This window comes from Ricinus communis, chromosome 3 (assembly GCF_019578655.1).
Source record: "Ricinus communis isolate WT05 ecotype wild-type chromosome 3, ASM1957865v1, whole genome shotgun sequence".
Classification (NCBI taxonomy): domain Eukaryota; kingdom Viridiplantae; phylum Streptophyta; class Magnoliopsida; order Malpighiales; family Euphorbiaceae; genus Ricinus; species Ricinus communis.
This window is the reverse complement of record NC_063258.1, coordinates 3,873,883-3,898,615: the sequence shown is the minus strand read 5'-3', so window position 1 is coordinate 3,898,615 and position 24,733 is coordinate 3,873,883. Positions and strand designations below refer to the sequence as shown.

Here is a 24,733-nt window from a genome sequence, read left to right as displayed (position 1 = left end):
TAAATCAATTACATATCAACTAAACATCAACCAAAAATCAATAAAATTATTCAGTTATAAGAAAAATATCAAATAAAGAAAGATAAATTAAAATCAATGAATAAAATTAAAATATAGACAAATATGGATTAGATAATAAATTCATTCTTATCTCGGTTATAGGTTCACTGTTAAAAAAGAAAACATCAATCATACATCAACTATGTCAATCGTAAAATCAATCACACATCAACTAAAAATCAACAAATTCATTTATTAGATTGTGTAACTTTAGCAATGGCATTATTTTCAATTCTGTAACTTTATATATATATATAATTAAACTAAACAATTAATATAGAGTTTAGTAACAACAATGAAAATTATACTTTATATTAAAAATTATGGTTAATATGAAATTATTTTAGAGTATGACTTTTACATGAAAGTCAAGTTAAATATTTAGTTTGTATTTTTATAAAATATAATTTTATATAACAATTTATTAATTTTAAATTTATAAATTTCGAACACATTAATGTTATTCTATTTATAAATTTTCATCTTTGTAAATTTAATAAATTAGTATATCTAATATTTAATAATTTTTTAATCATTAAGTATATTAATAATAAGAAGGATATTATAATAATACATGTCTTGTGGTTATTAAATTATGATCTAAGGCAAGAATTTGGAATTTATTTAATTTTTTAAAAAAGAACAAACAATGTAAATAAGAATATTTCCATAAATCCACTTCAGAATTCAATCACCATAAGCAAGAAGGCAAGCTTGGAAAATCCCAATTCTTACTTTTTTTTTCTTTCCCTTCTCATCCTGCTATTTGCTTTCAAATTTTACCTCCAAGCTTACTTGCATCTCCCAAAACCAACCATGTACTGCGCTTTCCTCACTCTAGCCCCCAATCTTCTCCTTCTGATTTCACTATCGTCTGATCTTCTCACTCTCTCACTTCACATTTCCTGCTAGTTGGAGTTTATCTCAAGCCATATTCAATTTTATACAAGAGATAAAATCACATAAAAAACATCCTCATCTGTTAAAAAAGAAACATTTTTCTATCTTTTTATCTTTTTATCTTTTTTAAGAAAAAAATTTATGTTAAATGTAGCTTTAGCTCTGTATGGTTGTCACTCTCTCTGTCTTTGCATTCAGAGGTTGTAATATGTTGGCATGAATATGTGTAACCGAAATATAACCTTCTCAAATAAAAAAATGAAATGGGTTGTTCCAAAGCAAGGTTACAGCTTTTGAAGAACATTATTCAAATACATTCAGAAAAAAATCCCATCTTTCCATAGTTAGCTAGCTTATGTAGCCCCCTTATCTTAAAAGAATGTGCATTTTTTTCAAAGAGACCACTTTTTCTCACTATTGGTAGTTTAAAAATGGAAAAATGGGATGTATTGCCTCAAAACTAGAAGAAGAAGAAGAAGAAGAAGAGGTTTATATCTGTAGAGAAATCAACAGTTAAAAGAAGAAGAAGAAGAAGAAGACAAAGTTGTATATATCGGTAGAGAAAGAAAGCAGCAGTTAAAACTAATACTAATAGCTGATAAATAATTATGTTTGATAAAATCATCTATAGTTATTATTTACATGTTTAATGACCAATATAAACATCAATTTAATTATTTTTTTTCTTTTTTTTATTAGCATTTATTATTCTTTTAAAAGAATTTTATGAAAAAAAATAAAAAAATATATTTTATTTCAATATTAAATTAGTATTTTTAAGAGATAAGAAATACTTTAAATTTGAATATTTTCAGTTTAAAACTAAAAGTTGAAAAGCTTCAAATTAGAACTGTTGAGTACATCAGTTTAGGTCTTCTGTGGTTATTTTCCTTTGCGGACTTCTGTGAGACGTTCAGCTAATTTCCTAGTTACCTTGCAGATTTCATCAGTTTAGGTCTTTGCAAAATGAAAGAGGCTATCATAAAGACATATTAGCTTACTGGAAGCTTTCTTAATTCCTCAAAGCTTGATTACAGACAAGCAAAATGGGGGACTAACAGTGGCCATCAACATCATAGCATGGCTTCAGTTAGGACTTTGACATGTATGAACAAAAAAACAATGGAAAATTGATTAGGTATAAGCAGCTCCTCTTCCCATGACAGAAACTCCCTCCAAAGAAAGAAGAAAAGAAAAACACCCAGAAAAACGGGATAGCATGGCAAATGTTCCATGGTGATAGTAAACTACCTATTTCTCAGTGACTATACATTTATCAATAAGAACTAGTCCAGCCTAAGGAAGCAAATTAAATGTCAAAACGAACGAGAAGCCTGGTCCAATGTACCGAGCTTCATCTCAGTAAATTTGATCACCTTCTTTTTGACTCATTCTCAGCTAGCTTATTCCTCAGATCCTTGAGAGCATCTACAACTTCAGAATCTAGATTGTGCTTTAACAATCTGCCTTGGAAAGAAGTGGGCCTGAGAAGAAGAACATTTATAAATCTAGGCCAGCAAACACATACGTGTGTACTAATAAATGCCACAGATTGATCCAGAACCAGTGCAATCAACTCAACCAGATAAATATATAGGTTTTAGATCCCTTCTGGCCTTTCCTATCATGCTTTTGAGATATTCTAATTTCTTCCTAAACAATGTAAACCCCTATTAACATATATGTTTACCCGCGCTTACATCTTTCTGAAATAATCAGGCTGTTAACTGGAGTTTCAACGGTTTGGCTAGTTAAGATGATGCATAAACCTCAAATATGTTGCAGGTGGGCGCATGCATGCCTGCAACTGACTCCCCAAGTCATTGTGAACATACTATAAATTAAATGATTTCAGTTTGATCCTTATCCCTCCGCATACTCCAAATGAATATCCCAGGTACTTATGGCGAGCAATTCTTTTATGGATGTACTCAATCGATCACATGTATAGAGAAAGAACTATCTCCCACAGCAAAGACAGTTTTGCACCAAAATTGCAGAGCACAGAAATGTTACATAAACTTGCAGGGGTGTTATGACACATTTGAAACTTCTCATGAAGTGACTTCAAGCATTTGATATTGTGACTGAAGTTACTACACTTCATTTGATGATGACACTCAAATTACTTGTAATCCTCTTATAGGTCAATTTATTTTATTGCGACATTAAACTCATGATTCTCATGTCCTTGTATGTTTCAGTAAATAGAATGTTCGTTCAAGTGGAGCGCACCTTTGTTCTTGAAGCATCATCTCCACCTCCTTGTGTGATGCCTTAATCTATATCCAAAATATCAACACAGAATGAAAATTCAGTCATGCACTGGTAATTTATGCTAACACAGAATTGATAATCAAGAACACAAAACAAAAAATGGATTATTGCTTACTTCAGAAACCAAAGCCTTGCTACTCCATACAAAAGCTCCCTGACAAGGCAGTTTAAAACAAGCCCATAAGGAAATTGGCAGAGAATGACAAAAGTAACATCACAGGACACTAGTAGTTGTAAATAAAAACTATGAGATGCCTGCCACTTGTTCATTAATAGTTAAAGAAATAACATTAAAACAAACAGTACAGAAGAAATTTATCGTATAACTTATCACCATTGAAACATTGCCTTCAATTTTTAGAAACAAGTGAGAAATTGGTCTGAGAAACATCAAAGAACGGTCAAGATACTTGAAGAATGGTACTAATTAGAGCCGCAACTCTAATTTCTAAATACTTCTACTTGGGAGAGCTACAATGGCAACATGGTCAGAAAAACAAAGATACTGAAAGCTCATTCCAACACTTGGGTAATCTCTGACAGCTTAATTTGGCACGATTTTGAAATTAACAGACTATAGAATTGAAAGAAATGATAGTAGTTATAAAGAGCATACTGCTCCATGTGCTGCATGTTGTTGCATACGATCAGAAGTCACGACCCACACTTTGGGGCAGCCATCTTCCCTCAAGGCTACAACCTGTTAGAAAACAATATTTCATTTCCATCTATTAATAAAACACTATGATTTTAAAAAATAAAAAAATAAATTAAGAGAAGAAAAAAAAAGACAAACCAGTTGATAGAATGAGAAGCCACAGTTGTCAAGCATATCAACCATTTATAGATGGTTATGATAAAGGCAGCAGTGCATAAATGCAGAAAGCTAACTCATGAATGTGAATTTTCTTTTTTGACATTTAGAGAGCTGAGCTCTGAACTGAGACCTTCCTACTTTAAACTTTTCACTCTTAGGTCTCTGCATGACAAGCAGGCATAGTAATCACTACAGAGCTTGTCCAGGTATTACTTCCCATAAGCTATATGTTTATACTTATGGAGAAGGACTGATAGAGATCAATAATAGAAAAGAATTGTCACAATTAGAAAACAGGTAAAAACCTACCATAATCGCATCTACTGATGGATAATGGTAGAGAAATGACTGCCCATTCTGGACAGCAGAAATAAGAGGGAAATTCTACCACCAATAAGGAATGCACATGGCATCGGCACTCAATCCACATATATTAAGACTTTCTATTATTAAAGCAGTTGAAAGCAAAGATACTATCTACTTATTAGCTTAATGTCAGAACACACCTCTTTCTCAATCCACGCATCAGCACATGACTCCCCTGAGAAAACCACATCTATGCTGCAAATTTGCAAATTCACAATGTCACAATAGGCAAAATGTACTTATAAATAGAGAAATAGAAACTCCAAAATGTAAATAGAATAACAAATTAGCTTATACCACTTTTGGTCAAAATTAGATAGTGAGGTCGATAAAGATAGGCTTAGGGTTGAGACCTTATATTGTCTTCTGGAAGAAGTAAAAGGCCGCATTGTCCTTAGGAATAGTTACAAAACTAAGATATTATTTATTAGACATCCTTGAAGTCCTAATATTCTTGTTAGCAATGCAAGCAAAAAGCATGTGAAAACATTTGATGAGTGAGAATGGGGTGTAATTAAGCCGAATGGAGTCAATACAGTGCTAGCCTTGAGCTTAACTTGACTCAGAAACTCAAGGCTCAAGTCTTGAGTCAACTTAATGATGATTTTTGTTTCTTCATACTCAAACTCGCCTCGATTAGATGTTAAAGATACTTGAGCTCAGCTAGACTCGACTCAACTATGTAATTTTCATTAACCTCGAATTAAAGCTTAAATAAGTTTATGCAATCCAGAATAAGCTCAAAAAATTTGAGCTTCAGTAGACATTTTTGTCATGAATATGTAGGGTAAAATGGTGAATGCATTAATTATTAAGTTCTCAACTAAGCTCATGAGCTCCAAGAATTGAGCATAGTGATAATCAAACTTAGCTCAACTCGTTAGTCAACTACTCAAGCTTCAGCTCGGCACAATAAAAGTTGAGTCTAATTCAAGTATCTTGCAAGCTGATTTTAAATAGCTCACGAGTAATTTGACTTACCTACCATACCCTACCTCCCCTCCCCCAACATGCATTCATCAAAAAGGCATCTTGACCATCACAAAACCATTTAGTTAAAATATTTGCATGCATCGGTGCAGATGTATAACGGAAAGATCAACTAATTTTATAATATTAGCATATTTCTATAAAGAAAAACAATAAGAATGACATAGCACAATACATGCCAATGCTACAGGAAATTAAAAAATTAAAATAACTTAAAACCCAAAAAGAAAACAAGTTAATTATTTAGATCATAAACTGTACCCAATAAAAGTTTCCTTGTGTGTGGGAAGCCCTGACATCATGGCATCAAAGACAGCTACCACTTTCACCTCTGTAAAATTTAACAGAAAGAGATAAAGAGATAAATGTGTAAGAACACCATCAATGCACAACCATCTAATATTTGTAATTAGCTCCATATAAAAATTTCTTTGAAAACAACAACATAACAAAAGAGAACCAAATTTCAATAATAGTCAAAACATTATGACCAAATTACCTACAACCACGACCATTGAATGGAAAATCTGATCTAAAGTAAAGACTAGATATTTTAGAAGCTTAGAATTCCCAAGGTCACAAATGACAATCGCTTGTGAATAGTTACATTAATTTGAGTGCATACTCAGAAAATAATGCTATCACCTCATATCATGCAAACAATTGAGCAACAGCAGCTGCAGCATGCAACAAAAACTAGTGTTCCAATGTCCTACCTTTGTTTTCAGTGTTTTAAGAAAATCAATGTAATGAAGGAAGGGAAAAGAAAAGAAGGAAACAGTATGGTTGTTCACAAAAGGGAAGGAAGAGGAGGAGGAAGAAGAAGAAACCTCGAAGCATACTGAATGTTATAAGTTCATCAATTAATTTTTGTCGGGCAATATCAAGTCTTCCATTCATAAAATGCTTCTTCAGCTTTGGCCAATAGCCACATACATTATACCCATCAACAAGCAAGACAGGGACAGCATCGTCTATAACCTGGTTTGTACTGTAAATATAGTTAGTAGCTTAAACAAGAATTGTTTTCCAAGAGACTTAAGATTGAAGTTTTGAATTGAACCAACAATCTCGTACAGAGAACCTGGAAAAGATTATTACTAGTAGAGAGACAAGGTAGGATCACGATAGAGCTCTGTATCTTCTGGAAGGTCCTCCTTCTGGACCTTCTTTTTGCGATAACTGGTAGCAGGCTTAGGTGTGCTAGACTTCCTCTTTTGGAATTCCTACATACAGGATCTACATTGGATTAGAAAGAGGAAGAAATCCATATAGGTTTTAAATGTTACAGCGGATAACATACCTTCCATAGCTTCAAAAATTGCAAGTTCTGCTTGAGGTTTGATGTAATTCTTGGAGGAGCTGGCTCCGGGTCCTAAAATTGAAAGATTTCTAAGAAAGTAATATGGAGAAACACCACATTCATAAGTACACCAATTGTTAATTATCAAAACATTTCTTAGCGCCAAAAGAAACAGTGCGAAAATTTTGAACTCAAATAGTGGAGCTAGACAGTCTAATATGGAGACTATCACATTCATAAGAATATAGAATTATTAAAAGTCAACATTTCTCTTCATACAAACAGAATTAGTGCCGAAAATTGAACTCAAACAGTGTAGTTAAAACAAAGGTCTACAAACTATTTCCATGACTCTGGAAAAAGATCTGTTATTCATGTTTACTACAAGATCCAAGGGTAAATCATTCATCAAGCAAATTTAAGAGCCACAGTGCAAGAGTTGCATGCTGGCGTTTGCAACTACTTTATGATTGTTATACTTTACCGTCTACCTCCCCAACGCCCCCCAACCCACCCCCCCGCCTCCCACCCACTCTGGCAAATGTACTTCACTCTGTCAACTTCTCTTGGTAATATCAATCATTCCATAAATCCAAAAATTTGCAACTATTCTGTTTCTATAGATGAACTAGTTTATTGGGAGAAAAGCTAACGAGTGGGGCCCTTGTGACGCGGCTAATCCCACTAATTGGGTCCATTAGGAGCACACAGATTAGTGGCACATATCTCAAAACTGGTGTTGACTTGAGTGCATCAATTAGAAATACATTAGTCAGTTGCAATGCTTGTCAGGCAATCCCTAAAGACCTGCATGCCAACTTAGCATCATATCAACATAAACACATGATTTATTTGATGGCTACCATTTTAAATTACATGGACTAATTGATGAAGTTAGATTCTTAGAATAATATAACAGAGGTGAAATTTGTTGCATAGTTCAAGATTGATAGGAAAACTAGCCCTTTGATTAGAAAAGAGACGACTCCCAGTCTTGCACAATGCCATTAAGTGAAGTTCTAAGTTTTCATGTATACTCTACATGACATGTTTGTTTCAGTGATAGTTAAGATATTAAGGCCATTTAATTTTGGTTAAAAGTACTTTAAGAAGAATAAAAATAACATATAGTGTAGGAAAACAATGGTTGGGGTTTAGAAATTGAGTAATGAATAGGAACAAAGCAGCCAACTTCACCCTTCTTAAGAAGTGGATCCACAGGGCTAAAGAAAAAAAAAAAAACAAAATTTGATAAGCAATAATGTTTCTTATGCAATCTACATAAGCCTCAACCAGAGAGAGCAATCAGCTGGGGTGTTCTTCTACATGCCTAAAATCATTAAATCACTAAGAAATCACTATTGTCTAATACAGTCCTGGAATTTTTCCAACAGGGTCTTATAATGATGCAAGATAATCTAATACAATAGAACACAATATATACTATTGTCAGACATAATCAGAATGTGACACATTTGATGGCAGATTAGGGAAAAGAGATGGGATTTGGAGGTGGGCATTAGATCTATAGCGAAAACTTAAAGCAAAATGGAAGTGATGATTGCCCATTAACAAGAGAGAAGTGATATTAGTTTAGAGTGGAGGAAAGACAAACCTTAGGAGAAGGAGAGCGGGGCTTCTTGTTCTTTCCCATTACTATAACAATCTTGTAGTAGGTGTTCCTGTTGCTTCTGGAATATGAACAATATCCACTACTACCATGACCCATACAAGGATAATCTGGTAATCTCAACGTTTTCATGGCCTAATTTCTTCCAATTCTTCTTTCTTGAGCAAAAATGGTTTATCAACAGAAATCATGGAGCTCCTACAATTGGGATTTTTGTGATTGTACATAAAGAAGTTGACGAACCCATCATTGAATTTGATTGAATTATGAAATTGAATAGAAAAGATGAAAGATGTGGTTATTGTGCGAACAGATCGGATAACGACCCCACTTTTTATTTTTTTTCTTTTTTTTTTGGCTGGAAACTTTTTAATGATTTCATAAATGTATGATTAGTTTGTTTAAAATAAAATAATTTGGTTTTGTTTTAATATTTGTATATGTTCAATTATTATTAAATTTTAATATTTTCTTTTACCACACTCCATCTGACGGCTTTTCTCTCCTTTCTCTTTAGAAAATTAGGATTTTTCTCTTTGCTTTTCTCTTGTAGCCGCTAATGTCTTGTCCGGTTGCCGGCAGTTGCAACTTCTATTTCTTTTTACATTGGTAATCTTTTCTTCTTATCATGTTAGAAAATCTAAATTTTTTCAGTTCATGATGGCTCTTAAGGATTAACATCTTTCTGTATGTTATGAAGATAAAAATCATTAAAGAACAGCATCGATTCAGAAGACATCGCGTCTAATGGATGAAGAGTCCAAAAGTGGCGTCGGTAATAGCAGGCGATTACAAAATTTTATATTATATATTATTGATATACGATGAGAAATATTAGGGTTTCTTGTGTATATTTAAATAAATGGATTTTGTAGTTTTTGGGACTATATAATATTTTGGGCCTCTAATTTTATAGAATATTTATTTTTAGATTAGGTTATTATTAGGTGACCCATTATTTCATCTCTAAAACCCATTTGAAATTTCTCCCTTAAGAGTTCATTTGTGAGTTGGTTTGATAAAAGTGAAGACAAACCCTCATTCTTTTTATGTAATTCTGGCATTTTAATCTCTTTGAAATCTAAAATTTATCTTGTGATAAAAAAATTATATTAAATTAGTTATTTTCTAAATGGTAAAATTACATTAAATTATATTAGTTACCACTTTCCATCCGACGACTTTTCTCTCCTTTCTCTTTTCTCTTGTAGCCGCTAACTTCTTGTCCAGTTGCTGGCAGTAGCAACTTCCATTTCCTTTTATATTGTAATTTTTCTCTTCTTATCATATGTTAGAAAGTTTAAATTTTTCAGTTCATGGTGATTCTAAAGATTAACATCTTCTGCATGTTATCAAGATGAAACTCATTAAAGAACAACATCAACAGTTCTGCATGTGAAGTTGGAGAGCAAAGCTGTTATTTTTAAGTTTATTATCTTTCTTGTGTTTTGTGATCTTATAGTGTTGTAATGAAATTAAATTCTTTATTTTCTTTGTTGGACATTGCACTTTTAATAGGAAAACTAAATCATTGTTGGGGTTATAGATTAACTTTGTAAACTTTGAGTTTAACTAATTTGAATTTCTTTTGTTTTTATGCTGAAATTATAATTGCTATTTTATTTTGTTTGGCCAACAAATATGAATTTATTTATGCTTGAGGCGTTAGATTGAAAGGTTTACACCCAATGTGCTTGATAAAAATGCTTGCCTTGGGAGTTTGCTAGGTAAAGATGCCTCTTAGACTCCAAGTGTCACTCTTTTGCCTAATTGTGCCTTGTAAGCCTTTAACATTTTTGAGACGATGAGTATTTCTTGGGTGAATAGGTGAAAATTTTTCTCAAAAAAATGAGTGAATCCTTTAAAGATTAATGATAGGAGCTAATCACTTAGAGATAAGGGTTAATTTAGCTAATTTAGATGGGTAAAGCACTTATATTATGAGCATTTAATTAACTCAATTAAAACCCAATAGGATCTTAGTGAGACCATCAAGCCCTAGTAATCCTTAAACTTGAAGTTCTCCCTTCATTTGAATTAGCTAGAATATAATTTAGTAGTTTAAAGTGGTGTTAAAGTTGATTTTTATTTTCTTCTAATCCATTATCGATTGTTAGATATTAGTTAGCTAATTAATTTCAGTACTCGTAAATTCAATCATTGTGGGATGATACTCTGCTCTCACTTTATTATTTTTGTGTCATTCGTATACTTACAGGAAATTCACAATACTCGTGGTGGTGAATACTATAGAAAATATGATGGTTCAAGTGAACAATACCTAGGACCATTTGCTAAATTCCTAGAAGAATGCAATATTGTTCCATAATACACCATAATGTCGGGTTCGTTCACTATGAATGATGTAGCTGAAAGATGAAACAGAAAGCTTAAAGACATAGTGAGGAGTATGATTAGTCATTTTACCTTGTTAGAACTACTCTAAGGAGAATCACTTAAGACTGCAGCATATATCCTTAATAGAGTTCCAACTATAGCACCTGCCAAAATTCCTTATGAACTTTGGACTAGTAAGAAGACTAGTTTAAAGCACTTTCATGTTTGGGGTTGTCCAGCTGAGGCAAGGCCTTATAAGCCTAATGAAAAAAAATTGGACCCAAGAACGATGAGTTGCTATTTTATTCGATATTCTGAAAGACCCAAAGGGTACAAATTTAATGATCCACAACTAAGTCGATTTTCAAGACAATAAATGCTCAGTTCTTTGAAGATGCTGAGTTTGCGGGGGCAAATACAATTAAGGACTTTGTCTTTGAAGAGAAATATATCGATGTTCCTACAGTTGTTATTGGCATTAATCAAGATTCTATTCCTGACTTTGTTCAAGACACAATAAATCAAGACAATGCTAGAGAACCTCCCTTTTAAGAAACTATTTTAAAAAAACAAACTCAAGCACCTCAAAAACCTATGCCATTAAGGAGATCCACTAGAGAGAGGAGAAGTGCAGTGCTAGATGAATACATTATATTTCTCTAAGAACATGAGGCAGACATAGGAGTGATGGAAGATGATCTGATCAAATTCTATCAAGCTATAGAAATTCGTAACTCTCAAAAATGGATTAATGTCATGAATAAAGAGATGAAGTTTATGAAGGACAATGACATGTGGGACCTTGTCCCATTGCTAAAAGAAGAGAAATCCATTGCTTGCAAATAGATATTTAAGACCAAGAGGGATTTAAGAGGCAATGAGAAGAGGTACAAGGCCGCCTCATTGTAAAGAGCTTTACACAGAAAGAAGGCATTGACTATAAAGAGACTTTCTCTCTGATATCTTTAAAAGACTCTTTCAAGATTATAATGGCATTAATGGCACAATTCAATCTTAAATTACATTAGGAAGGATGCAAATACAACGTTTCTTAATGGTAACATTAATGAGACAATTTATATGGCACAACTAGAAAACTTTCTATCTGGAGACTCAAAGAATATAGTTTGCAAACTTAAGAATCCATCTATGGGCTCAATCAAGCATCTCGACAATGGTATTTCAAGCTTCATCAAGTGATCATCTCGTCCGGTTTTAAGTTCTATGTTAGTTTTATATGTCGATGACATCTTGCTTGCTAGCAACGACATAGGCTTATTGCAAGAAACTAAAGAGATTTCTAGCTGAGAATTTTGAGATGAAAGATCTTGGTGACACCTCTTTTGTGTTAATCATAAAAATACATCGAGATTGTTCTCAGGATATTCTTGAATTATCATAAAAGAGTCGAAAGGTTCTCAAAAGATTTGGCATGCAACATTGCAAACCAGGTGATACCCTTATGGCTAAAAGTGACAAATTTAGTCTCAATCAGTGCTCTAAGAATGATCTTAAGAAAAAGGAAATGCAAAAAGTTCCTTATGCCTCAGCAGTAGGGAGTCTAATGTATGCTCAAGTTTGTGCACGATCTGATATTGCATATGCTACTGGGATATTGGGCAGATACTTAAGCAATCCAAGAATGGACCATTGGAAAGTAGCCAAATGGGTCTTCCGGTACTTACAGAGAATAAAAGACTTTATGCTCACATATCGGAGGTCGAATAAGCTTGAGATCATTGGGTATATTGATTTTACTAGGTTTCAAGATAGTATGAAATCCACTTCAGGCTATATATGTTAGTTGGAGGTGCTATCTCCTAAAAGAGTGTTAAACAATCTCTTGTAGACTCTTATATTATGGCAGCAGGATTCATAGCATGTTATGAGGCATCCAATCAAGGAATAAGGTTACAAAATTTTATCTAGGGGACAGTGTGGATAGACTATTAAAGTTATTTTGTAATAATAAATCAGCAATTTTGTATTCTAACAATAATAAGAGCTCGACAAAGTCGAATCATATAGACATTAAATTCCTAATTGTTAAAGAAAGAGTTCAGAGTGGACAGTTCTCTATAGAGCACATCGAAACAAAATCCATGATTGCAGATCCGCTTATTAAGGGATCGCCATCCAAGATGTTTCATGAGCACACTACTTGTATGGGTGTCCTGTCATTTGATGATATTCAGTTTTAGTGGGAATTTGTGACTTTATAAGCTTATATATTATAGACATACTTTCAATTATTTCAATTATAGTATTTTGAGGTTGTCTTTTGCAGAAATAAAGTTTTAGTTTATTCACACTTTGATATTAGTATGGTATGGTCTCATTAAAGTTTAAAGATGTACCGATTGGATATATACATATTAAGACCATATTACATGAAATTTTCATGCTACGTATCTACATCATGATCCATGTCATTCAATTGTGTCAGCATACATGACCATTGATAGGTTGATTTACGAAAGATGTAATAGAGGCCGCCTTGATCCTATGTTGTATAGTCAACGAACCATATTGGTTATAGATACATTTCAGATATGATAGCAAAAGTTGAGCTCATTTAGCTATTTTGGCAATACATAATTATAAGGATATACATTATTTTCTTGATAAGATATCAAAATTTAATTTAGTATCGATATTTTCTAGATTGGTTTTGCGCTTATGCTGATAGTTGATTTCAGATTATAAAAGATTTGCGGATTATATATATATATATATATATATATATATATATATATATATATATATATATATATAAAATTTATTTGTCTAGCTAGAATAATTTGATCAAATATATATGTTCAGAATATTAGCAAAATTTTCTCTAGCAGAAAAGTGTTCAAAAATATTATAATATTATATGTGTTTTACTTTAAATTATTGTATGTTTCCTTTCATTAATATTCTATCTTCTCAATAGGTTTTATTCACCCCATTTTTTTACCCACCAGTGAAGTCTAAAAATTGGATCATAATAGAAACAACAACAGTTAAAGCTTTGAGTTGCTAGATTTCACAATTCAAAAAAGAGAAAACTGAGAAATAGATATTTAGGCCTAGTTTGAGCAAGGTCATTATAAGTTGTGTGTGTAAAATGTATTAAAAATTATTAATTCTGTAAGGAAATTATAACATAGATAATAAATTTCATGATATGATACTTTTATAACATTAAATTAAAAAAATTTAAAATCTAAATATTTAAAAAATGAAAGACTATAGTATATTTATTAAGAGAATATAATACTTAGAAATCTAAATCTACATATACTTGTTTTATATTAGCATATACCTTTTTGTTAAAAAGTATATTGTTTCTGTATTTTTTAGAAAAAAACATATACCAAAATATGGATTTGTGTGGTACCTTTACTTTTCAACTATGTTGTTCAAAATCAACTAAAAATTGTTTAAATTGCGTAAAAACATTTGTATTATTATTGATTTATCAATTTTCATTTCATATTTGATAAAATTTATTAAAAATCTAACGAAATAAGTTTCACATTCTTCATAATAATCAAGATCTTTTTGTAAGAATCAAGATCTTTTTGTAAGAATGAAAACAAATTCTTTATTTTTTATTTTATTGCAGGAAATGCTCATTTTCAGTTTGAAGATTGATAGAAAATTAATATGATTTCGAATGGTTCTATTTATGTATATTTTTGGAAGAGCTTTGTTGAATTTTTTGATGGTAATTTTTGAAAAAGATTTGCATCCTATATGAAGTACCATATAAATGATATATTGGAAGCTTTACATAATATCTTTGAAAAAAATTATATTTCTATGTATAAATGATATTTCTTTTTATCTTTTTAAATTTTTTTTGAAATTTTTCTAAAATTAAATGAGCATATGAACTTGGAATTTTCATAATTAACACCAACGAATCTATTTATTGGTATTTATTATAAACGTATGGCATCCAACTACCCATGAAACCTAATAAAATGAATATGAATTTAAAGAAAAAGAAAAAAAGAAATTGTTACATTAGAATTTAATAATTATATATATATATATATATATATATATATATATATATATATATATATATATGTAAATTACTAAAATTATGTTTAATAATTAATATATATTTAATTATTTTTATTTTATTTTTCGATTTTACCAATGCTATTTATACACTTAGATAATGTGGAAATGCAAGGATTTAAAAATCTATATCTATATATTTTAATTTTTGAGATTTTAATTTTTTTTTATATGTGTACTTAATTTTTAACAAATAGAATTTTATTTTGATATGTGTACTTATTTTTAACACATGGGATTCAAGCTGATGTATAATTTTATAGTTTTTTTTATTTATTTATTGATTAATAAGTTACATTCCTAATTAAATACTGACTCTAATCCTAAAAAATAAAATGTTAATTATATTTTAATATTATATTAACTAATATATTAATTTCTAAATGAATAATAATTCTAATTCTAAAAATAACATCTAAAATTATATTTTTACTATTATATTAATAATAGAATAATTTTTTTATATAATAAATTCTTAATCCTAAAAAATAGTTTTATTATTTATATTAATAGTATTAGTTCATATAATACTACAATTAAATAATAAATATTTTTATATTATTGCATTAATAAGATTTTAAAATTTTAAAAATTAAAAAAAGTATTTAAAACTAATTAGTTTGTTATTATTTTTAAAATATTATCAAATTAATATTAAAAATCAAAAATTTTATTAAATTATATCTAGCAATTTGATTTTATAATTAAAATAATAATAATGACCATTCAACGCATGAGTAAACAATTAGAAATATATTAATATTTGAGACCTAAAATTTATTTGACATGTATGTTTAATTTTTGACATATAAAATTTTTATTTTAACATATATATTTACTTTTGAAATATATGATTCAAGTTTATATGTAATTTTTTAATTTTTCTATTAATTTATTAATTCATAAGTTTTATTCCTAATTAAACACTGAGTCTAATCTTAGAAAATAGTATATTACTTCTATTTTAATATTATATTAACTAATAAATATTTTGTTAATGATATTAATTCTATCCTAGAAATAATATATTAATTATATTTTAATATTATATTAACTAATAAATTAGTTTTATAATTAGATAATAATTCTAATTCTAAAAAAATATCTTAAAGTATATTTTTAATATTATATGAATAGTAAGTTAATATTTAATTATATAATAAATTTTTAATTTTAAAAATATTATTAAAAAACATATTAAATTATATTCTATCAATTTAATTTTATAATAAAAATAATAATAATTATATAAACGACCAATTAATAATAATTTAACAACATATTAAAAGTATAGAAATTAAATAAGATTTTATTTTTCCTTTTTAACTTCTTAGTAAATCTTATTAAACAAATGTTGGATATTAATAAGAAAACTAAATGGATAATTTCAAAGTCAATCTGATTTCTCATTTATCCATTTTGAGAAAAAAAATAGAGATTATCCAAATGCAAAATTAAATTACAAACACAAAGTTATCCATTAATAGAGAAAAAGAAATAACGGAGTGAGAAAGAACAGCATAACATATCAGCAGAAAACTGATTGATGGCAACCCAAAACAAGAAAGAAGCAGTTTGCGTGACAGGAGCCAATGGGTTCATAGGCTCATGGCTTATACAGACCCTTTTACAACACGGCTACACTACCATCCACGCCTCTATCTACCCGGCCTCCGACCCTTCTCACCTCTTCCACCTCATTTCTTCTTCTTCTCACGGTGACATCATCAACCTCAAGCTCTACGAAGCAGACCTGCTTGACTACGACGCCATATGTAAGGCTGTAGAGGGTTGTCAAGGGGTTTTCCACGTGGCGTCTCCTTGTACCTTGGAAGAGCCTAAAGATCCAGAGAAGGAACTTGTATTGCCTGCTGTTCAGGGTACTATTAATGTTCTTGAAGCTGCTCGTAAGTTTAAGGTTAGGCGCGTTGTTCTCACGTCTTCTATTTCTGCCTTGGTTCCTAATCCTAACTGGCCTGCTGGTAAGGTGTTTGACGAATCTTCTTGGACTGACTTGGATTACTGCAAGTCTAGACAGGTGGGTGCCTGAATTCCTACTTCTTCTTTATGTTTTTATAGTCAATTGGTTAATGATTGTTTTGATGATCAATGAAATTGCTCCTTTTGGTGATTAACAAAAAGAAAAGAAAAAATAACAGAAAATATAAATATGAATAGTGTTTTCATTAGCTCTTTTGATCCATTCTTGCATATATATCTTTTGACGTAGTGTAATTTCTTAGTACCATCAGATTTTCAACACTTTCATTTTCTTGTTAGGTGCATACTCAGCATTAAGGTTTTACTTTTTTTTTTTTTTTTCTTTTTTTCGAGAAAGCACCCTTTTAGATGTTGCAAAGTGAGCTATTTTATGACCAAAACATACTAATCCACTTCAACAATGGATTTGAATTGAGTTTGTTCAGTATTCTCAAGATTTATACTATTCTTAATAGGGAAGATATATAACACAATAGTGACAGGTATACAATGACTTGGGGTTTTATGTTAATAGAGTATCAGCTGAGATTTGGGTTTCTGTGCTTTCTTGGCTGTCTGTTTGGCTTCGGCAGAAATGGTATCCGGTCTCAAAGTCACTTGCTGAGAAAGCAGCATGGGAATTTGCAGAGAAGCATGGAATGGATGTGGTGGCAATTCATCCTTCCACGTGTATAGGTCCACTGTTGCAGCCTAGTTTAAATGCTAGCTCTGCTGTGTTACAGCAATTGTTAGAGGGGTCTAAAGACACTCAAGAATATCACTGGTTAGGAGCTGTGCATGTCAAAGATTTGGCAAAGGCACAAGTTTTGCTGTTTGAGGCTCCTTCTGCTTCTGGTAGATATCTTTGCACCAATGGTATTTATCAGTTTGGTGATTTTGCTGACAGAGTATCCAAGCTCTTCCCTGAGTTTCCTGTTCACAGGTTTGGCTTCTTTTACACCATCATGTCTCATATTATGGCTTTGCTGTCCTTTAAGTTTTTATATTCATTTAATACTTATGTTCTCCACTTCTCTCCCATGAAAGAAAATGTTACTGTTCTTCCTATCACTTTACATGCATAGATAAATATGTATGCAAACAAAATTTTCAAGGATATCCAGAAAGTACAATTCCTATTCAATGGCAATAATAATACAGGTTTTTGCTAGTATTATTGTGGACCATAATGTGATGGGGAAGCATAGAGGCTGAGTATCATGATCCTGGAGCTTATTTGGCAGTTTATGTCTCCAAAATTGTCCGCTTTAAAATTCCACTGGGAAACATAATGAAGGATTCATAATCAATTCCAAATCTTTTTATATTTAGTTTGTTAATTGTTGGTCTCATTATTATTGGTTGGTGGCAGCAATAGGGTAATTACCACTAGGGAACCAATATTAGTATAATATTTAGTTTTAGGATTTCTATTGATCTTCATTTAGTTTGAGGGGTCAGCTTTGGAGTAATAATAACGTTGCTCTTTTTTTACTAAAAGGTCATGGATTTGAATTGCAGAAACATTCCCCTATCAAAAGAAAGTATAGGCATAAATAGACTGCCCTCTCTCACTCGCAAATTGGGGAGTCTAGTGTGCCTAATTCTTAAAAAAAAGGACAGCCATCTTAAATGGCTGAGGGTTGAATTTGACTTATTTATTCTGCTGTAGCATATTGAAGGGGCAGTGGAGAGTTCAAAATGAACTTGACAAAAAAGAATCACAATAATACTTCATTAGTAAAAGCTCTTGTAGCGGAATTGCAGTCCATGATGAAATATGATGAGTCTAGATGACACTAATAATCGCACATGTGGTGAAGAGGTGGACATGGGGATACTTTTATCTCTTCAATAATGAAATCCATCTAGTGGCTATGTTGTCACGTTGCCTTGTCTTCCGTGTGATTGTTTACTAATGGTGGCTTCCTAGCCCTGATAATTTCAGTTTTTGCACTGATGCTACCTTTCTAACTAGCCTTGTAGGGTCCATATCTTTCTGCTATTGGAAAAGTCTTCCCTCCTCTTTGTTGCTTAAACATGTTCATTTTTTCCTGGTGTAACGTTGTTGAAAGAATAAACTTTAATTTAGTGTCTTTTAATTGTCTTTAGAGGTTACAAGCAGTAAACTGTATTCACTAGTAGAGTTGAAAGAGTTCAGAGTAACGGGTCTTTTAATAATGGGTGGTAAATAGAACTAGAAGGCTATAAGTTGCATCTAGTTCAATAAAAATAGCCACGTATCCTTGTTTGATGCAAAAGATAATAAGAAGATAAGTAGCACTTTTGAAGAATATCTTTTTTATATTCCTTTTCTCTCTTGTGGGCGTGTGCAAGTGAACTTCCAATAAACATTTCCTTAACCTGGTCCTATCTCCACTGAGTCAGCTCTTGATAGTTATTGTGGAATAAAGAGTCCTCAAGTGCATCTGTGAGCTACTGTTTTTGCGTGTGCTTTACGTTGTATCAGATGCTCTCTTATCCTTTTTTGAGAAAGTTTTATCAGATGCTCTCTAAATGGTCCTGTTGACGCTTGCTTTACAATTGGTATTGTCCTTTGGAGCCCTTTCAAAGCTTCCTATGGATAATGAAATTTTACATATCATGTAAAATTTTATATTGATGATTTGGACAGAAAAGAAAGGAATAATGTACAGAGAAGAGTTCTGCCTAGATTTCAAACAGGATAACCATATTTCTCTTTGTCAGTCTTCACTTTCAATAGAAAATAAAAGTAACGGAAAGTTATTTACTCATTGATGGGTGGAGGATCAAATGTATATAGATTCTTCTCATGAAAAGAATTTCAACTTAGTGATCCGATACTTTGGAGCTGTGGCTGCCAAAGTACCAATTGGGATCAATCTTGTTAATATGGGTTTTCCTTTCTATTTCACTGGTTTTAAATGATTGAAGTTGAATAACCTTTCTGACATTAGATTTGAAGTTTAACAGTTAAAAGTGACATTCTCCTTCTCCCCCCATGACTGAAGGGAAAAAGGAAAAGAAAAGATGAATGGCCTATCTGAGTGTCAAAAGGGTAGGCATAAAATGTTGGCATTAGATGGATTTATTTTATAACCTATAATTATTGCCTATAGTTTTTATCTGTTATCATTACATGGCGTATTCATACTCTTTCTTTCAAGTGAGGCCATAATTGGTTTCAGAAAAGTACTAGATATCGAACTTAGTGTTAGATTTTCAATGAGTGTGAGATCCCTTTGTTCTGTTTTTTATTAATCTTCTAGACAAGTGAATAAAGGGTAGTTGATAAGCATGCAGGAGGAAACAGGACAACCTGGAGGTCTTGTCAAATGGAATAACTTATCATATTAGAACAGAACATATGAGTTATTTTACTGGAATTCTTAACCGGACGGGATCACCGAGTTCTATTGTTTTTTCTTCGATTCGTTTCTGTCATTCAAATACTGTCTTTGTTTTTTCTGTGATTAAGATCTTTGTTTGGTTTTGTAAGTGCATGTACTTAGACTCTGATTCACATATAGCTTTATTGGAGAAACTCAACCAGGTCTGACAACTTGCAAAGATGCTGCAAAGAGATTAATTGAACTGGGGCTAGTCTTCACTCCTGTTGAAGATGCTGTTGGGGAGTCGGTCGAAAGTCTGCAAGCTAAAGGCTTCCTGAAACACAAGACATCAGAGTCTTAGTTGCTTTTGGAGCTTAATTTCATACTGTCACTTTTCATTAGCTGATGCTAATAATGATAGTAATGAGAATGATTTCTTTAATAACTAAAGTTTCCTTTTATAGTTCCTTTTTCTCTTTAATTTTTACTTGCAAAAATAACTTCAATCTTCCATGGGATTATCATTATGTGAAAAGGACACCCTTTTATATATATTAGATATAATGATGGAACTTTGTCAGCTTTCATAAATTAATTCAAGTGACAATTACCCCCCTTTTCTTTATCTTGTTTTCTTGGACCACTCCCAGAAAGAAACCTAGAATCATTTTTATGTCTTTTACCATGGCATCACTTTTGCAAGCATGTGATGATAAATGAAATAGGTCTAAAATCTTGTAGTTTAAATTCCCAATAGCAGAACAAAGAATATATTTCTACTATATATGCAAAAGATTTCTCTAAACTATTATTTACCATGGTAGAAATTATCAAGAGTTATTATTTACAATCTGTACAAGAGAGACAGACACTCGATTACTGACCGTTAGCCGAGCTGCCAGGTTTGCCCATCTGTTGTTTGGTAAGGCAGTTTAAGCTTGGGCATGGCATTGGCATGCGATAAGAGGGAAGTCATGAGTTTGTGTTGGTAGGGTCAGTGTCACCCATGACCAGGCAAAGGGTTTTTGGATAACACAATTGAGTTTTAAAAACAAATTCCGCAGTAGTGTTATTATAGTTAATGGATTTAAAATTTTAAGTCGTTTCTCTCATCTCTTTGCTGTGTTTCTTTGAAAAGCCACCAACACTCCATGTGCTTTATTTTCCCTACCTTCCAGTTCTTGCTGCTTTTCTTTGTTAACAAAGAATCCATCTCTCTCTCTCTCTCTCTCTCTTAACACGGAGAGACGTGCAGTTCTAATCATGGAGCTTCTTCTGGCACTGCATGTGCATCAATGCCCCCACTTCCCATTATTTTACACTTCTCACCCCTTTTTTCTCTAACCAATCCTTAACGCCTGTCTCTCTCTCTCTTACTTTACTAATATATATATATATATATATACATTATCTTTCATATTCTTGTTGAAGAAGAAGTAGGAAAAGGAAAAAAGAAAAAGCTTTCTTGAACCTTGAAATGAACAGTCCAACAGGCAGCAGCCGATCTTGGTATGTATCTATGTAAACTTTCTTTTATCAATCAATCTTGGCATGGAGTACTGTTATATTGATGTATTTGTTTGTGCATAAACAGGTCGATCAGTGAGGACTCGTTGAGAAGATATGTTCACTTTGCAAGTGAAAGCTGCATACAAGAACTGTTATCAGCTTCAGACTCCAACAGGTTAGGAAATGGAAATGATGGGTGGAAGGTTCTTACTCTAGAAAATGGTGTAGAGATATCAAAACGTAGGTCTGGTTCGTTTCATGCCTTTCGTAGCAGGTGGCTTCTAAGATCACTCTCTCCTCAACAATTCATCACTGTTGCTAATGCCATTGATGCTGCAAGGGTAAATTTCAATTCAAATCCTCCATTCTTCTCCCCATATTTACATATATATATATATATAATAAATTCAATTCTTGGGTCTCTTGACATGCATGTTAAAAACCCTTTTTGGTTTGGTGTGGGTCGATCAGCAATGGGATTCTGATCTTGTTGAAGCCAGATACATAAAAGATCTTGAAGATAATCTGAGCATAATCCGCCTCAGGTTCGGAGAGAACTCTAAACCTCTCTTTAGAAACAGAGAATTCATAGTATATGAGCGTCGCGAAACAATGGAAGATGGAACCTTGGTGGGTATTCAATTTTCTTTTAGCCTTCTTGATCGTTTCTTAATTTGCTCTATAACCATCATCGTCTTTATCTTTTTTTAAAATAAAAACCAGGGAACTTTTACGTATGTGTACAGGTAGTAGCAGTAGCTTCACTCCCAAAAGAGATAGCAGCAGGATTGCATCCGAAGCAAAATAATGCCATCAGAGGGTTGCTGCTGCAGTCAGGTTGGGTTGTGGAAAAGCTTGAAGATGATTCCTGTATGGTTACTTATGTTGTTCAGGTAAAAATTCCAGCTTTCTATTCCCCTTTATTGCACAAGCTCTTCTGACAATGAATCTTACGTTGGCATCACTATAAAAAATTCATCTGGTAGAAGCTTTGTGTAAATAGAGAGATTGACTCTTGGAATATTTACCTCAAATGCCATTTTTATGAAAAGAAAAATTACAAGAACCCTGTTGGTTCTTCACTTTGAAAAGTTATTACATGATTCTGATTTACTATTCATTAAAGGACTTGCTCAATAAAATAAACCCTGAAAATTTCTCGATTTTTTTTTACGCTTGCATGACTAGGCTGTACACCAGGACACATCATTATCAGTGCAACTTTTTTAACCTCATCAAACATATTAATTATGATGAGTTGGTGGGTACGAATAGAGTAATGTCATTTCATGTAAAACGGTAACATTTAGGTGGGATATTTGAAATCAAAAGTGGCAAAAGGAAATTGACCCAATTATGTAAATAATATTTTTTTTCTTTATTTTTGATTTGTTATTATTGTTATACAGTTGGATCCTGCTGCTGGATGGCTGCCCAAGTGTTTTGTGAATAGGCTCAACACAAAGCTGGTAATGATCATTGAGAACCTCAGGAAACTAGCACAAGATTGTCCAACTGATGCTGACATATAATAAATGATGTCTCTTCTTCTATATATATATTAAAATAAAAAGCAAACAAAAAAAAAAAAATCAAATGAATACCTTTATATAGTCACAATATGAATTACAATTTTATATTTGTGTGGAGTAAATTAAATATATGTTAAATGTTAGTGAATTAAACCATAACCCACTTGTGGATATAAAAAAATATGTATATTATTTAATTTGCACATCAAATTACTCCAAAGAAAAAAGAAAAGAAGATATTTGGACATTTCATGAGGTGGGTAGTTCTTCCACAAGTAGAGATCTAATTTGGTGGCATGTGGTCCTATTTTATTACTTTTTAACCATCAAACAAATGTATCATAATACAAGCTGGCAAAATTGACAAAAAAAGAAATTACAAAATTAAAATGTGGAAGTTGGACCATTTATTTGCATACCCTATTCCTTTTTTTTTAAAAAAAAAAAATGGGATATAGAAATTATGGTCAGTATTCAATTTTGCAAAGTTCAAAAAATTTAAAACCCTTTTGAAAATTTAAATTTTTGGCTTTTGATGCACACTATTTGCTTTTAATATCTCTATCAATTTTCTTGACTTTTAGTGCGAACAATTTTTGTGCACACATAATTCAAGTGGTTAATTTCTTAGCTTTGTTGAGACCCTTGTTCTTAATTAGGTCATGGGTTCAAGTTCTGAGAGAGCCACTGTGTATCACTTTCCATCCACTTAAAAGAAAATAAATAAAAAAACACATATTTAATACCATTCCATCCACTTAAAAAAATAAAAAATATATATATTTACTTGCAAAGGTTGGCCAACTACATTTACCACTTTTTTATTTTTAATCTTTGTAATTAAATATATTCCTTTAAAAGAAACAAGAAAACTGCAACTTGACTGCCCTTTACAAAGGCATTGGAAAAGGACATTGACATTGTGGAGGCTGAGAAGTGGATTCTTAATTACAAACCTCAACTGAAATTAAACTTTAAATTGCATTTAAATAAATATATATTTTCTTCCTCCTTTCATGTCTTCCAAAAGAAAAAAAGGAGAAAAAAGAAAAAGAAAATAAATAAACCCTTTTTCTTAAAGTATTTTCCTCATCTATCACCTTTACTTATTTATTTTCTTATCATAATATAATATATGTTCAACTTCTATATAAATATATTTATTTATTTACAATCCCATATCTAAATTATAAATTACTCATATGTCTGTTTGATTTATAAATGAACTATATATATATATATATATATATAACAACTTTTATTTATAAACTCATAAATTGAATGGCTCCACCCACTGTTCATCCAGATCATGGAGGACCCTTTTTCTTTTATCAAATTTAATGCCTAGAAAACAAAGTTGCATACATGGTACATATAGTTATATTTTTCTTTCTTCTGTTGGTTGTTTTTATTGTAATATAGAGATGGGTGGTCACATCTGTACCATAGACAATTTAACCATGGGAATAACTACAAGGTTTTCAAAATCAGATTAAGGACCTGACCTGCCAAAGTGCCAAAATAATGGGCTGCCCATTTACAATTCCTGTAAGCACTATGATAAATATAAAGGGTTTCTTTTATCATATAAATTCTCCTTTTTACAATAATTATCACATTCTTAACTAAAAAAGAGATTTA

The 24,733-nt window shown here is 31.6% G+C and overlaps 3 protein-coding genes across 7 annotated transcripts; 2 read left to right on the top strand and 1 right to left on the bottom strand.

The window, feature by feature from the left end:
- Positions 1-1,937: 1,937 nt before the first annotated feature.
- On the bottom strand, positions 1,938-8,839 carry LOC8262633 (uncharacterized protein YacP). 3 transcript variants are annotated; one of them, XM_002519330.4, is made up of 10 exons: positions 8,329-8,839; positions 6,714-6,785; positions 6,512-6,636; positions 6,241-6,401; positions 5,672-5,741; positions 4,561-4,615; positions 3,854-3,937; positions 3,353-3,391; positions 3,196-3,242; positions 1,938-2,444 (listed from the first exon to the last, which is right to left on the bottom strand). In XM_002519330.4, exons 1-10 carry the CDS (start codon positions 8,473-8,475, stop codon positions 2,333-2,335), a joined length of 912 nt encoding a protein of 303 aa, XP_002519376.1. In that variant the 5' UTR covers positions 8,476-8,839; the 3' UTR covers positions 1,938-2,332. The 3 variants fall into 3 exon arrangements, with proteins under 3 accessions (XP_002519376.1, XP_048228102.1, XP_048228101.1); XM_048372145.1 differs by having other exon boundaries at positions 6,241-6,391; positions 6,495-6,649; positions 6,714-6,802; positions 8,329-8,467; XM_048372144.1 differs by having other exon boundaries at positions 6,241-6,391; positions 6,495-6,649; positions 8,329-8,405.
- A 7,388-nt stretch (positions 8,840-16,227) lies between these two features.
- Positions 16,228-20,514, top strand: LOC8262634 (cinnamoyl-CoA reductase 1). Of its 3 annotated transcripts, none has more exons than XM_015719316.3 (3): positions 16,228-16,795; positions 17,331-17,680; positions 20,273-20,514. In XM_015719316.3, the coding sequence occupies exons 1-3, from the start codon at positions 16,304-16,306 to the stop codon at positions 20,310-20,312; spliced, it is 882 nt and encodes a 293-aa protein (XP_015574802.2). In that variant the 5' UTR covers positions 16,228-16,303; the 3' UTR covers positions 20,313-20,514. The 3 variants fall into 3 exon arrangements, with proteins under 3 accessions (XP_015574802.2, XP_048227826.1, XP_002519377.2); XM_048371869.1 differs by having other exon boundaries at positions 20,219-20,514; XM_002519331.4 differs by having other exon boundaries at positions 16,230-16,795; positions 20,250-20,514.
- A 146-nt stretch (positions 20,515-20,660) lies between these two features.
- On the top strand, positions 20,661-23,138 carry LOC8262635. Its single transcript, XM_002519332.4, has 5 exons — positions 20,661-21,560; positions 21,646-21,901; positions 22,032-22,190; positions 22,307-22,453; positions 22,970-23,138. Exons 1-5 carry the CDS (start codon positions 21,529-21,531, stop codon positions 23,090-23,092), a joined length of 717 nt encoding a protein of 238 aa, XP_002519378.1. The 5' UTR covers positions 20,661-21,528; the 3' UTR covers positions 23,093-23,138.
- Positions 23,139-24,733: the final 1,595 nt, after the last annotated feature.